Raw genomic sequence first — 18428 nt, forward strand, 5'->3', positions numbered from 1 at the left:
TGTAAATATTCGGTCAACTTAATTAGAATTAAATAACAATGTCTTCAGTTGACTGGTTGAGAGAGTTTGTCAGCGAGCGACTAACCGCTGCTGCTGAAGAAATGTTCTCTGTTTTTAAAACAACTATCGTGGAGTACCAGCAGGAGATCGACCGTCAGCGCAGACTGTTGGATATCGTTTGGAAACCCGAAGTATAGTTACAAAGGATAGGTGAATACAAGTGAATTATCAAACATAATACATATGAGGAATATATATTATAGAAAAAAGCACAATTGATTAAGTGCCCTGCGAGCTGGCGTCCTGTCCAGGTGTACCCCGCCTTCGCCCAATGACAGCTGGGATCGGCTCCAGCCCCCCCACGACGCTGAATACAGGATAAGCGGAGACAATGGATGGATGGATGGATGGTTAAGTGCCTGCATGTCTGCACTTTCTTCTTTAAAGCTACCATCACAGTAGTATCGTGTCGTTTTTGTTGTGTCCCTCCAGAGCTCCCACAGCAACATGTCTGTAGGGAGGAAGAGGAGGAGGTTCTCTGTGACCAGCAGCATCAGGAGAGGAACTCCAGTCTGGACCAGGAGGACCCAGAGCCTCCACAGATTAAAGAGGAGCAGGAGGAACTCTGCACCAGCCAGGAGGGAGAGCAGCTTGAACTGAAGCAGGAGACCGAGACCTTAATGTCCACTACATACGAGGACAGAGACCATGGTGAAGATCACACTCTGTGCTTGAATACCGATGATTCAGTTAAATCCTTTGTGTTTTCTGAAACACACAGTGACCAACAGCTCCTCTCTAAGAACTATCGTGAAGCTGAGAGCCGAGATCAGATAGGAGACCAGCATGGAGACTCAGGACCAACTACAAATGCAGAGCCAGAACTAAAGAAGAGACGCCACAAAAGCAAGAGTCACACTAACAGTGTAGATAAACCTTGTATGTCAGCGATCCACTTCAATACTAGCACAGGTAAAACGTTTTTCCATTGTGACCCCTGTGGGAAACATTTCAAGTACAAGTCATTATTGGAGAGACACATGAGAATCCACACGGGTGAGAAACCATACCCTTGCAACACATGTGGGAAAAGATTTGGTCGGACATCGACATTGAAAGATCATATACGAATCCACACAGGTGAGAAACCATATTCTTGCTTCACCTGTGGGAAGATATTTAGTCAGACATCGACATTGAATGCTCATATAAGAACCCACACAGGTGAGAAACCATTTTCTTGCAAGACCTGTGGGAAAAGTTTCAGGTTGACAAAAGTATTGAAGGCTCATTCAAAAGTCCACACAGGTGAAAAGCCGTACTCTTGCAAAACGTGCGGGGAAAGATTCAGTTGGACGTCGCAATTGAGGACTCACGTTAGAGTCCACACATGTGAGAAGTCATAATGGCAAAACCTGTTGGAAAATGATTGTAAACAATGCAATCGGGGAGGCATACAAGAGAACAATCTATTTAAACCCACACGAGTGAGGAACCACATGAATGCAGCACCGGTAGGGAAAAGGTAATGGCACATGTCATACCCGACAAAACGACCCTCTGGTCGAATGTCCTATTATCAAAATGAATGCATATTTGCAATAGCTGCATATTTTTTACTGTAATTAAATATCTTCCCATAAGATGAGGTCACAATTGTGTACTACAATGAAGTAGTACATCGTTAACAGCACCAGCAAGTTTTGTGGAATTAACCATTTTGCCCTTCATGTTACTGTATTACATTTTAATCTGTAGCATTTCTCTTAATTGTATATTGTCGTTTATTTTGTGATTGGCCCAACTTGATATATGGTGAGTGTCATGGAGAAATTGTTCGATATGAATACATGTGAATGTCATGTGTATGTTTGTTCATTGCCATCTGTTTGGTATTTTTGAAAGGCCTTAGTTCGCACTTGGCACACCTTTATGTGAGGAGGCTCTGGTTGCCTAGAGATTAAGATAAAATGAGGAATTTGTCAATATTCCCAACACCAACATCAAAACAGAGGATTACACACAACATTGATTTGCTCCCACTAAAGTAGTTTGATTATATTCTGTATGATGTGGGATAAACGGTATAAAGCGGGGTGAATTTCCTTGTTGTTATGTTTTTGTTATGGCTGTGTTGATGCATTCTGTACCGAGGTCTTCTCTGGACAGATTTGTCTTGTTATAAATGAATACCCAAGCAGGAACAACTGGAGCTCATCAAGTTATTCTTCTATCCATCTATAAGATTGACCGGACGTACAAGTTTCCTACAACAACACAATCTACAGTTAATATCCTACCTGCTATTGTCAAATATGTTAGTAATGTTAATGTATCATGATCAAACCAATCAATAAACGCCATGAAGCTGAGAGCCAAGAGAGACTCAGGGTCAAAATCCAGAGCCAACTGTTCAGAAGGTTAGCCCTTCATTGCCCATTTCCAACATAGCATCCCTCATCAGCCCATTCACAGTTCACATGCTCAGTCCTAGAGCCTGTCACCTTGCGCATGGTGTTCACATGAACAGTTAATGTCTGGATGCGCTGAACCAATCAGAGACCTCTGCTGCACTGAGTGAAGTGCCTGGCGCGAGTCGATGAGGAGAGTTTTGTTCACCGCAGCAGTTCTGGATTTTATTCATTCATCCCACCCGTTTGGACTCTATTTATCCTGCAGCTGTGTTTTCTGGACTCTTGCTTCTCCTTTTTGTTGATTTGCTCCGTCTTGAGCGTCCATGAGAGTTAACCACACAGACAGTATCAACAGAAGAATTCTCCAATAAATGAGGGGCATCTCAATGAGAGTGTGTGTGAATTGGATTCATTAACCCATCAACATCATTCCTGTTCTTACCGGTCAACCTGTGGAGAGTGCAGATACATTATTGGAATCAGTGCCTTCTTGTCACGTTCACTGGTGCTGGCAAAGGAGAACCCAAAAGCACGACAAAGAGGCAGGCGAGTTTGTTAGGGAAGATCAGTTTACTTGTCCAAAAAACAGGCAGGGTCAAAACCGGGAGATCAGAATAGGCAAACAAATCCGACAGGGAGCAGGCAGGAATCCGTAGTCCAAGAGAGGCAAAACAAAGTCAGAACAATGAAGGCAGAACTGGAAACGCTGGAGAGCTTGGCAACGAATAACACAAGACAATCTGGCAGGAATCAAGTGAAAATGGACTAGTATATATACTGAGGAACTGATGAGCAAATGGACTGCAGGTGAGGAGGAAATGGGCGGGGAAAACCAGGTGAGGGAAATGAGTTGATTGCATGGCAGGGAAGGAGGGCCGGGTCTGAAATGACAGGAGAGCTAATGAAGTGACATGGAACAAAGATAAACAAACTAAGAGTTAGTGTAACTATGTTACAGAACCCCCCCCCCCTCTAGGGACGGCTCTTGCCGTCCCACCCGGTTGATCAGGATGAGACTGGTGGAAGTCCGTGATGAGAGCTGGATCCAGAATGCTGCGAGCAGGGACCCACGAGCGTTCTTCAGGGCCATAACCCTCCCAATCAACCAGATACTGCACTCCCCTGCCACGTCGCCGGGACTTGATGAGCCGACGGACAGTGTATGCAGGTGCCCCATCAATGAGCCGGGGGGGTGGTGGGGGTTTTGAGGGGGGCAGAAGTGGACTTTCACTAACCGGTTTGACCTTGGAAACATGGAATGTGGGGTTAATCCTCATCGATGATGGAAGACGAAGACGGACAGCCACAGGATTGATTATTTTAGAGATTGGGAATGGGCCCACAAAACGGGGAGCCAACTTCTTGGAGTCCACTCTGAGAGGAAGATCCCGTGTCGACAGCCAGACGCGTTGTCCTGGGGTGTACCGGGGTGCAGGATTGCGATGTCGATTGGCCGATCGTTGGTAACGGTCAGAAGAGCGCAGGAGTGTGGAACGGGCCTGCATCCAAGTGCGCCGACACCGTCTGACGTACGCCTGAACAGAGGGAACGCTGGCTTCACGTTCTTGCTCTGGAAAGAGTGGCGGTTGGTAGCCCCGGGAGCATTGGAAAGGTGAGAGACCAGTGGCAGAGCTGGGCAGGGTATTATGGGCATACTCGATCCACAGGAGCTGCTCAGACCAGGAGGCAGGGTTGCGGGAAGCAAGGCAGCGCAGAGCTGTCTCCATCTCCTGATTCATGCGTTCCGCTTGACCATTGGATTGTGGGTGGAAACCAGATGACAAACTGACAGTAGCCCCCAGCAACCTGCAGGACTCGGACCAAAAGTGAGAGGTGAATTGAGGTCCCCGGTCAGAGACCACATCAGATGGGAGACCATGTATCCGGAACACATGTTGCAACAAAATTTCAGCCATTTCCTTTGCAGTGGGTAATTTGGTTAACGGGATGGGCATGGCAGCTTTGGAAAATCGATCAATAACAGTGAGTATAACTGTGTTACCGTTAGAAGGTGGTAGGCCAGTGACAAAGTCCAAAGAAATGTGAGACCAGGGACGACAAGGAATTGGCAGAGGATGAAGGAGACCGGATGGAGCTTGATGAGAGGTCTTATGTTGAGAGCAGACACGGCAAGCAGCAACAAACTCCCTGGTGTCCCTTTCCATGGAAGACCACCAGAAGCGCTGTCGAAGGAGGGCTAAAGTGCGTCTCACCCCAGGATGGCAAGCCAGATGAGAAGAGTGCCCCCACTGGAGGACCTCAGAACGGAGACCATCTGGAACGAACAGTCGGTTCTCTGGACAAGCACTAGGAGCAGGGTGTTCAGTGTGGGAGCGTTTTACCTTATCCTCCACCCCCCAGGTTACCGCCCCGATAACGCATGCAGAGGAGAGAATACCTTCAGGCTGGGATGGAGAATCCTCTGACTGGAACTGACGGGACAGGGCATCGGGCTTGACGTTCTTGGAGCCTGGTCTGTATGAGAGGGAGAAGTTAAAACGGTTGAAGAAGAGAGCCCACCTAGCTTGACGAGAGTTAAGTCTCTTGGCCGATCGGATGTACTCAAGGTTTTTGTGGTCAGTCCAAACCACAAATGGTTGCTCCGCCCCCTCCAACCAGTGTCTCCATTCCTCCAGTGCAAGTTTGACTGCCAACAGCTCCCGGTTCCCAATGTCATAATTCCTCTCTGCTGAAGCCAGTTTCCGGGAGAAGAAAGCACATGGGTGAACCTTCTGGTCCTCAGCCGACCGCTGAGAAAGAACTGCCCCGACACCGGAATTCGAGGCATCCACCTCCACAATAAACTGGCGAGCAGGATCTGGAAAGATGAGAATAGGCGCAGAGGTGAAGCGTGACTTCAACTCACCAAAAGCCGCTTCAGCCATGGAGGACCACCGGAAGGGCTCACTGAGAGAAGTGAGAGCAGTGAGGGGAGCTGCCACTGAACTGTAGTTTCGAATGAACCTTCGGTAGAAGTTGGCAAATCCCAGAAAGCGTTGGAGCTCCTTGCGTGTCGATGGAGTTGGCCAGTCAGTGACTGCCTTGATCTTGGCCGGGTCCATCCGGATGTTGCCAGTGTCGATGAAGAAACCCAGGAAGGATACCTCTGAAACGTGAAACTCACATTTCTCTGCCTTAACAAAGAGCTGGTTCTCCAAGAGCCTCTGGAGGACCTGACGTACATGCACTACATGCTCCTTCCTGGACTTAGAAAAAATGAGAATGTCATCCAGATACACGAAAACAGACACGTTGAGCAGATCCCGCAGAACATCATTGACTAATGCCTGGAAGACTGCAGGAGCATTAGTGAGACCAAATGGCATGACCAAATACTCATAATGACCACTAGGAGTATTAAAGGCCGTCTTCCACTCATCACCCTCCCTGATTCTCACCAAATGATAAGCATTGCGGAGGTCGAGTTTGGAGAAAATGGTAGCCCCTTGTAGCAGTTCAAAAGCAGAGGAGATTAATGGAAGAGGGTACCTGTTTTTGATGGTAATGTCATTGAGTCCCCTGAAGTCAATGCAAGGTCGTAGGGTCTTGTCCTTTTTCTCCACAAAAAAAAATCCTGCTCCAGCGGGAGACGATGATGGTCGTATGATCCCTGCCGCCAGGGAGTCATGGATGTACTTTTCCATAGCTTTAGTTTCAGGAACCGATAAGGAGAAAAGTCGCCCCCTAGGGGGAGATGTACCTGGGAGGAGGTCAATGGCACAATCGTACGGGCGATGCGGCGGCAAAGAGGTGGCCCGGGCCTTGTTAAAAACCTCTTTCAGATCCAGGTAATCCATAGGAACTCCTGACAGGTCTGGAAACTCAGAGGGGACAGTCAAACCAGAGGCAGATGACAGAGCAGACTTCAAACAGACAGCATGACAATGAGTACTCCACTGCAGTACAGTTCCTGAAGACCAGTCAATGTGTGGATTATGCCTCCTAAGGCAAGGAAACCCCAAAATGACAGGTTGTTGTGGAGCATTGATCAGGTGAAAAGAAAGAGTCTCAGTGTGATTACCTGAAATGGACATTTGAAGGGGGGTAGAGCGATGTGTAACCCGGAATAGGAGGCGACCATCCAAGGCTGAGGCGTCGATAGGCTTCTCCAGAACCACCTGACCAAGACCCAGCTGGAAGGCAAGAGTCATGTCCAACAGGCTTTCATCTGCCCCGGAATCAATGAGAGCTGAGACAGTCTGATAATTCCCAGGGCCTAACAGCTTGACCTGAACCAACGGTCGAGAGGGCATTTCCGAGTTCACAGTCCGGCTCACCAGCGCCCTCTGGATGACTGGTGAGCCATGTCTTTTACTGGACACGAAGAGGCGAAATGGCCGTCCTGACCACAGTACAGACACCTGTTCTCCCTTAGGCGGCGCTGTCGTTCTGCTGTAGACAGCCGTGTCCTGACCAGCTGCATAGACTCAGGAGCGTCACAAGGAGCATCTGTGCGCTGGTCAGAAGGACGCCCCGGAGGGTGGGATGGCTGGTTAAACCGCACAGGTGAAGCGGCGGACCGAACTCTCTACCTCCGCCGCTCTCGCAGACGACTGTCTATGCGGATAGACAGAGAGACCAGTGCGTCCAAATCAGCAGGAAGATCACGGGCCGCCAGCTCGTCTTTGATGTCATCAGAGAGACCGTTATAGAAGGCATCGAAGAGTGAAGCAGCGTTCCAATTACTCTCAGCTGCCACGGAACTCAATAGAGTAATCGGATACAGACCTTCCCCCCTGCGCCAGGTTAAACAAACCCCGAGCGACCTCTCTTCCGGGTGTGACATGGTCGAACACTTTCCGTAGCTCGTCAGAGAACAGCTTGGCAGAGGAGCAGATGGCGGATTCCTTCTCCCACTCTGCCGTTCCCCAGTCTCTAGCTCTGCCAGCAAGCAGAGAGACAATATACGCCACCCGGGATCTTTCGGTGGGAAAGGCGGAAGGCTGGAGTTCAAAGGCAAGGGAACACTGCACGAGGAAGGGCCGGCAGCTACCCGGAACACCGGAATAACGCTCCGGCGGAGGCAAACGAGCATCCGACACTGGAGGAGTCTGGACAGGAGGGCTGACAGGCGAGAGCCTTTGGAGAAGTTCATGAATGCTGCCCAAGCTCCTTTCATGACGAGCCGCCATCTCCCGTAGACCGCCGCCAATGGAGGTAACTTGTTCGTCGTGGCGCTGAAGAGCGTTGGCCTGTGCTCTCAGCTCATTCTGGAATGAGTCAGTGTCGGCTGGGTTCATGGTGGCCAGATTGTTCTGTCACGTTCACTGGTGCTGGCAAAGGAGAACCCAAAAGCACGACAAAGAGGCAGGCGAGTTTGTTAGGGAAGATCAGTTTACTTGTCCAAAAAACAGGCAGGGTCAAAACCGGGAGATCAGAATAGGCAAACAAATCCGACAGGGAGCAGGCAGGAATCCGTAGTCCAAGAGAGGCAAAACAAGGTCAGAACAATGAAGGCAGAACTGGAAACGCTGGAGAGCTTGGCAACGAATAACACAAGACAATCTGGCAGGAATCAAGTGAAAATGGACTAGTATATATACTGAGGAACTGATGAGCAAATGGACTGCAGGTGAGGAGGAAATGGGCGGGGAAAACCAGGTGAGGGAAATGAGTTGATTGCATGGCAGGGAAGGAGGGCCGGGTCTGAAATGACAGGAGAGCTAATGAAGTGACATGGAACAAAGATAAACAAACTAAGAGTTAGTGTAACTATGTTACACCTTCTGATTTATTCATTCAAGATTAATAGGTCTCACGTTTGGCATTCAGTAAGCCAACTCCTATTTTATATGGTCCATCGAGCCGGATTTGCGGTTTCCACAGCTAATGATGGCATTCCCTGATAACACTCGACCTCGCCGTGATGTTCGTCGACCCCGGTATCTCGATGACTTCTTGGTGAGTCTTCCAAGACGACAGTTATATCCATCACACACACTCCATGACCCCTCCACCGTGGGAGATAGCGAGTATCACGATGCATCTAAAGTCATTCCTGACGGACAGACATCTCAGAGCCTCGTCCCAGAAGTGGTCTTCTCAGCACTGAGGGAAATGAGGGGAGACAACACTCAGCTCAGGCAAGAGATGCAAACTCTCCTCCGCGCTCTGACGCCACAATCATCAGCTGCTCCTCAACCACCTACCTCAAGTTTCACAGCTCCCATTCACAGGGATTCTCCATCACAAATGCTCCCGCTCCAGAGTGGGTATCTACTCCACTGCAACATATCAGACAGCACTTCAACCAACCCGAGGATGACTCGCAAGATGTGCCTTGGCCTGACTCATCTCCCCCAGTTTATCCTCATCAAGCTAGTGAGCCATTTCCTCTGCCACTGCCACCAGTCTCATATCCATCTCCTGTTGGCGCAGCAGTTCAGGACTCACCACGGTGGATGCCACCTCAACAGCATCCTCTCCCTCCATTTGTTACTGAGCTGACTGATCATCTGAGGGGTATGAACATTAAGAGTGATGACACCACAGGTGCACCCTTGGACAGAGTGTCCATCCCAGAATATGCAGAGCCGCACACTTTCCATCACAGATCACCTGCTCACGCTAATCATCTGTCAGCCGACTCACCTCAAGGGCCACGCTATTCCCCGTATCAAGAGACAACGTATCGTGGACCAAATCCTCACATTCCATATTTCACTGATGATGACCCCCGCCAGTTTGCCCGCTTGAAGATAGCGCTCGACAACATCCTACCTGAAGATGCTACAGAACGCTTTAAATATCAAATCCTTGTCGACCATCTCAAACTGGAAGACGCTCTTCTCATTGCTGATTCCTACAGTAATAGTAGGGATCCGTACAGCAAGACCATGGCTTCTCTGACAGAGCTGTATGGCCAGCCTCACAAATTGGCCCTGCAGCGCATTACTGAAGTCCTTGCCGAGCCTGCAATCAAGAGCGGTGACAGTAGGGGATTCCGCCTGTTCGCACTGAAGGTGAGGGCCCTAGTGGGGATGCTAGACCAGCTGGGGAAGGAAGGGAGAACAGAGTTGGAGTGCGGGTCGCACATCTCACGCCTGCTATCAAAGCTGCCACATGACCTGAGAGCACAATTCAAGCGCTTCATCAATCCCCTTATCACACCCATCCCAACGTTGCTGGATTTTTCGAAGTGGTTTGAGTACGAAGTCCGTATTTAAGATGATGACGTACAGACCTATCACCCCCGGTCATCTCAGGAGGTGCGCTCAGACCGTCAGAGAGGCCTCAAGACCAAGCAGAAGCCAGCGTCACGCGCAGCCACCGTCCTGCTTGGATGTGAGCCACCAGCCAAGGGATCAGAGCCTCCTACACAGGTACAGTCACAGGCCAACAAACCTGCGAAGCCCAAGAAGTATTTCCCCTTTTGTGACAATGTTCAACATTACTTCAATCAGTGCTCAGAGTTCAAAACACTCACAAGAGAGCAGAAAGTGGCTTGGATTAAAACAGGAAAGCGGTGTTGGAGATGTGGAAGAGATCATCAAGCAGCACAGTGCTACCTCAAGGCCAAATGTCAGCAATGCAATCAGACTCATCTGGAAGTACTGCATGATGTCAATTCATCAACAGTCGTCCGACCAGAGAGGCCGGCCCCAGAACCTACTCAGCCAGTGACGTACTACCTAGACCCTACTAGGAGAAGTAGCTGCGTGCTGCTGAAAATGGTTAAAGTGTGTCTGTATAACGGCAAGAAGAAGATTGAGACATATGCCATCCTCGATGACGGGTCCGAGCGCACAATCCTCCTTCACAGTGCCACTCAAGAGTTAGGACTCCAGGGACAGAGTGAGAGCCTGGCACTTAGAACCATCCGTCAAGATACCAGGATTGTGCCAGGAATGTCAGTCTCCTTCTCGGTGTCCTCCGCCACTCACCCCCAGAAACGGTTCCGAATCCACAGAGCATTTACAGCAGTAGAGCTTGGCCTCTCTAAACACTCTCATCCAGTTGAAGCCCTGCAGAAGACTTACCGTCACCTTAGAGGTCTCCCCCTGCATTCCTTTAGTCAGGCACAACCACTGCTGCTCATTGGTTCAGACTATCCTCATCTTCTCATTCCCGTTGAGCCTGTGCACCTAGGGCCTCCAGGTGGACCAGCGGCACTCAAGACTCGACTAGGTTGGACACTCCCAGGCCCTGCTAAAGTCCTCATGCACCAGTCCTCCGCCCCTCAGTGCCTACTTATCAACACCCAGTCTCCATCCGCAGAACTCCTCAGTCGTGTGACTAAACTCTGGCAGATGGATGTCCTCCCATACCGGAACGAGAAGCTTATCACTCGGTCGAAGCAGGACACTACAGCAGTTGCTGGAAGAGAAGACCATCAGGGTGGATGTGGATGGTGTACAAAGGTATGCTACTCCTCTGCTATGGAAAGAAGATGTCCCCTCTCTCCACTCACCTAAGGAGTCAGTGCTGGGTCACCTGCGTGGGACTGAAAAACGGCTCACCAAGGATCCTGTCAGAGCAGATACCTACAACCAGGAGATTAGGAAGCTGCTGGATGCTGGTTATGTCACCAAACTCACCTCTGCTGAGGTACAAGCCAGTGTCAACTCCTGGTACATACCACATCACATGGTTCATCATAATGGCAAGGATCGGATTGTGTTTAATTGTTCATTCACACACCAAGGTGCCAGTCTGAATGAACACCTCAGCCCAGGGCCCACATTAGGATCCACTCTACTTGGCGTGCTGCTCCGCTTCAGGGAGTATCCCATTGCAGTGAGTAGCGATATAAAAGGGATGTTTCACCAGGTCCGCCTACTGCCCGAAGACAAGCCCTTCCTCCGATTCCTTTGGAGAGACATGGACCGCAGCACATCCCCCAACGTCTACGAATGGCAGGTGCTGCCCTTTGGCACGACATGCAGTCCATGCTGTGCCACCTTTGCGCTCCAAAGGCATGTACTGGATCACAGCAGCCCGGGTGAAGATACCCGCCATTCTGTTGAGAACTGCTTTTATGTTGATAACCTCCTTCAGAGCTTCACCTCAGTATCAGAAGCCAAGCAACTCGTCAACAAGCTACAGAAGCTCCTCCTTTCAGGTGGGTTCGAACTACGCCAGTGGGCTACTAATGTGCCAGAAATCATCAGTCACATGCCTTCAGGATCAAGATCAGAGAGCAGTGAACTCTGGCTATCACCAGATGGGGCTGATCCACCAGAGCGGACTCTGGGGCTGCTTTGGCACTGCACATCAGATACCATCACTTATCAGCTCCGCCACACTGAGATCCCGAGCCTACTATGCGGAGCATTTATCGCGTGCTGTCTAGACAGTACGATCCCCTTGGACTGCTCATTCCCTACACCACCCGGGCCAAGATATTGGTGCAGCGTCTCTGGTGTAAGCGAAGAGATTGGGATGACCCACAGCTGCCAGACGACCTACTCCAGCTGTGGCATGCCTGGGAGAATGAACTTCATCATCTCCCTGACATATCTCTACCCAGATGTTATGCTCATCCAGAGTCAGATTTCCCAGCCTGTACACAAAGCATTCACGTCTTTTCGGATGCCTCAGAGAGAGCATACGGGTCTGTGGCCTACCTTCGGACAGTGGATCATAAAGGTGAAATCCAAGTGGCGTTCCTAGCAGCAAGATCCCGAGTCACCCCAGCCCGTCAGCAATACATCCCACGATTGGAACTCTGCTCTGCCCACACTGGTGCCCAGCTTGCTGCTGTCCTGAAGAAAGAGCTCACTATCCACATCTCCAACATCACCTACTGGACGGACTCCACCACAGTCCTGAACTGGTTGCAGTCACAGTCCTGCCGGTATAAGGTTTTTGTTGGTGCTAGAGTTGTGGACATTCAAGAGCTGACTGATGGGAGTCCCTGGCGATATGTCACTCAGGAGATAATCCCACTGACGACATAACCCGGGGGTTGACTCTGTCCCAGCTCCTTGGTCACAACCGCTGGAGCCACGGACCTCAATTCTTGTGGCAAGATGAAGCATTATGGCCAGCATCTCCAGACGTCTCCTCATCCGACGATCCAGCTGAACTACGAAAGGCCAACTTCTGTGGTCATCTCGCTGTGACTCCTGATCCGAGCCTGCCTGATGCCAGCACTTTCGACAGCTTTAATAAACTGCTTAAGGCTTCTGTCCAAGCACGTGATGGGGCGGCCGCAGTTTCAGACCCAACAGCGGATGACTACAAGCAGGCTGAATTGGCCCTCTTCAGGAAGATACAGATAGACTGTTTCCCAGAAGAATACGCCCTCCTTGCATCACAGCAACCGATACCAACAAGTAGTCGGTTACTCACCTTGGCTCCTGAGTATGACCAAGAAGCACAGTTGATCCGTGTGGGGGGGCGGCGCTGCAGATGTGATTCCCTCTGCCAAGATACCCTGCATCCAGTTGTGCTTGATCCCCATCATTGTGTCACTAAACTCCTCATTCAGGACTTTGACAGACAGCTTGCCCACCCCGGACCTGAGAGGGTCTTTGCCGAGCTACGCAGACGGTTTTGGATCCTTCGTGGGAGGGAAGCTGTCCGCAAGCGCCAGTATAACTGTCCTGAATGCCGGAAATGGCGCAGCCGTCCAGTCATCGTCCAGTCATTGGGGGCGGCTGTTCAGAAGGTTAGCCCTTCATTGCCCATTTCCAACATAGCATCCCTCATCAGCCCATTCACAGTTCACATGCTCAGTCCTAGAGCCTGTCACCTTGCGCATGGTGTTCACATGAACAGTTAATGTCTGGATGCGCTGAACCAATCAGAGACCTCTGCTGCACTGAGAGAAGTGCGTGGCGCGAGTCCATGAGGAGAGTTTTGTTCACCGCAGCAGTTCTGGATTTTATTCGTTCATCCCAGCCGTTTGGACTCTATTTATCCTGCAGCTGTGTTTTCTGGACTCTTGCGTCTCCTTTTTGTTGATTTGCTCCGTCTTGAGCGTCCATGAGAGTTAACCACACAGACAGTATCAACAGAAGAATTCTCCAATAAATGAGGGGCATCTCAATGAGAGTGTGTGTGAATTGGATTCATTAACCCATCAACATCATTCCTGTTCTTACCGGTCAACCTAGAATGCAGATACATTATTGGAATCAGTGCCTTCTGATTTATTCATTCAAGATTAATAGGTCTCACGTTTGGCATTCAGTAAGCCAACTCCTATTTTATACCAACCCTAAGCAAAAAAGCAAAAAAAACACTTACAATGTAACCAGCTGTAAAATTAAAGAGGAGATAATCTTAAAGTTATCTGTAAACTTGACCAAGAAGGAGCTAGGCCTACACTTTTGGTTATTGGACCAACCCCAGAATAACAGAGAAAAAAGAGATGTCATGAGATCCAAGAGTTAGAGTTGAAAAGAGCAATTACTAGTGCTCGTCAGACAACTCCTGTTACAACATATTCATATTACATAGAGAGTAAAAATCTGCTGTCTGCCCATCAGAGTGGATTCTGTAAGCGTTGAAGTACAATGTTGGGGGAGTTAAATAAAAAACATGTTTGGGTCATCAAAGTAACGTGACATGTCAAGTGCTGCCCTGTTTGTATTTATACCATTTCAAGCAATCACTCTCACATTACCTACCAAAACAAAAAACCGATGACCTGCTGTGGCACGAAGCCTTCCTCGTATGCGTGAGCGTCTCGCTGCCTGTGCGGCGGCCTCGGGGCTCGATAATAAATATGATTTCTCATCTACCTAGTCTACCTTTTCAATTTGTGTTTGTTTGATGCAGACTCTTGTTTGTCCTGCATGCTTTATGTATTTTAATGCTTGATCTACTGAATACTTGTATGTGGTTATAATTGATGTTTTATCTGTTGCTTATCTATGTTCTCTTTTTTAAACTCTTTCTGTTATTTGCTTATTTGCTTTTTAGGGAGCCTATTGTTACATCTGGCCAAGGACTACAGATGGAAACTAGCCTTCTGGCTAAATCTGGCATATTTACAGAAATGTTTATTAATATGCACTGTCCTTGTCAAATAAACAAATAAATAAAAATAAATAAAAAACATTCAATCATTTACCAGGTGACCTCAGTTTAGTCCCTGAGGGTTCAAGGTTTATGGTTTAAAGTGGAATATTGGGATTGGGCGTCCTCCTCCTCCGCCTCCTCCTCCTCCTCCTCCGCCTCCTCCTCCTCCTCCTTCTTCTTCTTCTTCTTTATCACGGTTAGCAAACCAACTTTCTAAGCGCATTGCCGCCACCAGCTGGAATGGAGCCCGTTTTTCCTTTCCTTTATGGTATTATTATTATAAGCGGAACAAAAAAACAACAACATACACACACGTTCTACTGACGGAACCCAACAGTGTAACACCCAGCGGAAGTAAACAATGCAGTTGCTGTTAGCATTGGCTGTGTGGATGTATTGAATTAGCTGGAAGACGATATAGTAGTCGTGGCGAAGATTATGATTTACATTTCATTGAATTAGGCAACAATGTCTTTCGTTGTTGTAATTATTAAAATGTAAAACATATATTCCACTGTCGGGAGCAGCAGTCCGCCAGGCCCGTAACGTTATCTGTAAATATTCGGTCAACTTAATTAGAATTAAATAACAATGTCTTCAGTTGACTGGTTGAGAGAGTTTGTCAGCGAGCGACTAACCGCTGCTGCTGAAGAAATATTCTCCGTTTTTAAAACAACTATCGTGGAGTACCAGCAGGAGATCGACCGTCAGCGCAGACTGTTGGATATCGTTTGGAAACCCGAAGTAAAGTTACAGAGGATAGGTGAATACAAGTGAATTATTATACAAAATACATATAAGGAATATATATTTATAGAAAAAAGCACAATTGATTAAGTGCCCTGCGAGCTGGCGTCCTGTCCAGGTGTACCCCGCCTTCGCCCAATGACAGCTGGGATCGGCTCCAGCCCCCCCGCGACCCTGAATACAGGATAAGCGGAGACAATGGATGGATGGATGGATGGTTAAGTGCCTGCATGTCTGCACTTTCTTCTTTAAAGCTACCATCACAGTAGTATCGTGTCGTTTTTGTTGTGTCCCTCCAGAGCTCCCACAGCAACATGTCTGTAAGGAGGAAGAGGAGGAGGTTCTCTGTGACCAGCAGCATCAGGAGAGGAACTCCAGTCTGGACCAGGAGGACCCAGAGCCTACACAGATTAAAGAGGAGCAGGAGGAACTCTGCACCAGCCAGGAGGGAGAGCAGCTTGAACTGAAGCAGGAGACCGAGACCTTAATGTCCACTACATACGAGGACAGAGACCACGGTGAAGATCACACTCTGTGCTTGAATACCGATGATTCAGTTAAATCCGTTGTGTTTTCTGAAACACACAGTGACCAACAGCTCCTCTCTAAGAACTATCGTGAAGCTGAGAGCCGAGATCAGATAGGAGACCAGCATGGAGACTCAGGACCAACTACAAATGCAGAGCCAGAACTAAAGAAGAGACGCCACAAAAGCAAGAGTCACACTAACAGTGTAGATAAACCTTGTATGTCAGCGATCCACTTCAATACTAGCACAGGTAAAACGTTTTTCCATTGTGACCCCTGTGGGAAACATTTCAAGTACAAGTCATTATTGGAGAGACACATGAGAATCCACACGGGTGAGAAACCATACCCTTGCAACACATGTGGGAAAAGATTTGGTCAGACATCGACATTGAAAGATCATATACGAATCCACACAGGTGAGAAACCATATTCTTGCTTCACCTGTGGGAAGATATTTAGTCAGACATCGACATTGAATGCTCATATAAGAACCCACACAGGTGAGAAACCATATTCTTGCTCCACCTGTGGGAAGATATTTAGTCAGACATCGACATTGAATGCTCATATAAGAACCCACACAGGTGAGAAACCATATTCTTGCTCCACCTGTGGGAAGATATTTAGTCAGACATCGACATTGAATGCTCATATAAGAACCCACACAGGTGAGAAACCATATTCTTGCTTCACCTGTGGGAAAAGTTTCAGGTGGACAAAAGTATTGAAGGCTCATTCAAAAGTCCACACAGGTGAAAAGCCGTACTCTTGCAAAACGTGCGGGGAAAGATTCAGTTGGACGTCGCAATTGAGGACTCACGTTAGAGTCCACACATGTGAGAAGTCATAATGGCAAAACCTGTTGGAAAATGATTGTAAACAATGCAATCGGGGAGGCATACAAGAGAACAATCTATTTAAACCCACACGAGTGAGGAACCACATGAATGCAGCACCTGTAGGGAAAAGGTAATGGCACATGTCATACCCGACAAAACGACCCTCTGGTCGAATGTCCTATTATCAAAATGAATGCATATTTGCAATAGCTACATATTTGTTACTGTAATTAAATATCTTCCCATAAGATGAGGTCACAATTGTGTATTACAATGAAGTAGTACATCGTTAACAGCACCAGCAAGTTTTGTGGAATTAACCATTTTCCCCTTCATGTTACTGTATTACATTTTAATCTGTAGCATTTCTCTTAATTGTATATTGTCGTTTATTTTGTGATTGGCCCAACTTGATATATGGTGAGTGTCATGGAGAAATTGTTCGATATGAATACATGTGAATGTCATGTGTATGTTTGTTCATCGCCATCTGTTTGGTATTTTTTAAAGGCCTTAGTTCGCACTTGGCACACCTTTATGTGAGGAGGCTCTGGTTGTCTAGAGATTAAGATAAAATGAGGAATTTGTCAATATTCCCAACACCAACATCAAAACAGAGGATTACACACAACATTGATTTGCTCCCACTAAAGTAGTTTGATTATATTCTGTATGATGTGGGATAAACGGTATAAAGCGGGGTGAATTTCCTTGTTGTTATGTTTTTGTTATGGCTGTGTTGATGCATTCTGTACCGAGGTCTTCTCTGGACAGATTTGTCTTGTTATAAATGAATACCCAAGCAGGAACAACTGGAGCTCATCAAGTTATTCTTCTATCCATCTATAAGATTGACCGGACGTTCAAGTTTCCTACAACAACACAATCTACAGTTAATATCCTACCTGCTATTGTCAAATATGTTAGTAATGTTAATGTATCATGATCAAACCAATCAATAAACGCCATAAAGCTGAGAGCCAAGAGAGACTCAGGGTCAAAATCCAGAGCCAACCCTAAGCAAAACAGCAAAAAAACACTTACAATGTCCCTGAAATCAGGAGAACAGGAATGACAGAAAAATCAGTGAAATGTATTCTTGACTAAGTGTTAGACTACTTCCAGAAGGTTGCAGCCATGTAACCAGCTGTAAAATTAAAGAGGAGATAATCTTAAAGTTATCTGTAAACTTGACCAAGAAGGAGCTAGGCCTACACTTTTGGTTATTGGACCAACCCCAGAATAACAGAGAAAAAAGAGATGTCATGAGATCCAAGAGTTAGAGTTGAAAAGAGCAATTACTAGTGCTCGTCAGACAACTCCTGTTACAACATATTCATATTACATAGAGAGTAAAAATCTGCTGTCTGCCCATCAGAGTGGATTCTGTAAGCATTGAAGTACAATGTTGGGGGAGTTAAATAAAAAACACGTTTGGGTCATCAAAGTAACGTGACATGTCAAGTGCTGCCCTGTTTGTATTTATACCATTTCAAGCAATCACTCTCACATTCAATCATTTACCAGGTGACCTCAGTTTAGTCCCTGAGGGTTCAAGGTTTATGGTTTAAAGTGGAATATTGGGATTGGGCGTCCTCCTCCTCCGCCTCCTCCTCCTCCGCCTCCTCCTCCTCCTCCTCCTTCTTCTTCTTCTTTATCACGGTTAGCAAACCAACTTTCTAAGCGCACTACCGCCACCAGCTGGAATGGAGCCCGTTTTTCCTTTCCTTTATGGTATTATTATTATAAGCGGAACAAAAAAAACAACAACATACACACACGTTCTACTGACGGAACCCAACAGTGTAACACCCAGCGGAAGTAAACAATGCAGTTGCTGTTAGCATTGGCTGTGTGGATGTATTGAATTAGCTGGAAGACGATATAGTAGTCGTTGCGAAGATTATGATTTACATTTCATTGAATT

The 18428-nt window shown here is 47.6% G+C and overlaps 2 protein-coding genes across 2 annotated transcripts; both read left to right on the forward strand.

The window, feature by feature from the left end:
• Positions 1 to 38: 38 nt before the first annotated feature.
• Positions 39 to 3942, forward strand: LOC311023735 (uncharacterized protein; the record flags this gene model as incomplete). The annotated part of the gene is made up of 4 exons (XM_084025723.1): positions 39 to 153; positions 412 to 1318; positions 3391 to 3574; positions 3850 to 3942. 4 exons carry the CDS (start codon positions 39 to 41, stop codon positions 3940 to 3942), a joined length of 1299 nt encoding a protein of 432 aa, XP_083881849.1.
• A 10809-nt stretch (positions 3943 to 14751) lies between these two features.
• LOC311023078 (uncharacterized protein) lies at positions 14752 to 17312 on the forward strand. The gene is made up of 2 exons (XM_084024746.1): positions 14752 to 15147; positions 15431 to 17312. Exons 1-2 carry the CDS (start codon positions 14976 to 14978, stop codon positions 16510 to 16512), a joined length of 1254 nt encoding a protein of 417 aa, XP_083880872.1. The 5' UTR covers positions 14752 to 14975; the 3' UTR covers positions 16513 to 17312.
• Positions 17313 to 18428: the final 1116 nt, after the last annotated feature.

Source organism: Eutrigla gurnardus (assembly GCF_963514095.1).
Source record: "Eutrigla gurnardus genome assembly, chromosome: 13".
NCBI classification, from domain to species: Eukaryota; Metazoa; Chordata; class Actinopteri; order Perciformes; family Triglidae; genus Eutrigla; species Eutrigla gurnardus.

Coding starts and splice junctions, on each gene's coding strand:
- LOC311023078 (XM_084024746.1), top strand. CDS start 14,976: ATGTCTTCAGTTGACTGGTTGAGAGAGTTTGTCAGCGAGCGACTAACC. Junction 15,148..15,430: donor AGTAAAGTTACAGAGGATAG/GTGAATACAAGT, acceptor GTGTCCCTCCAG/AGCTCCCACAGCAACATGTC.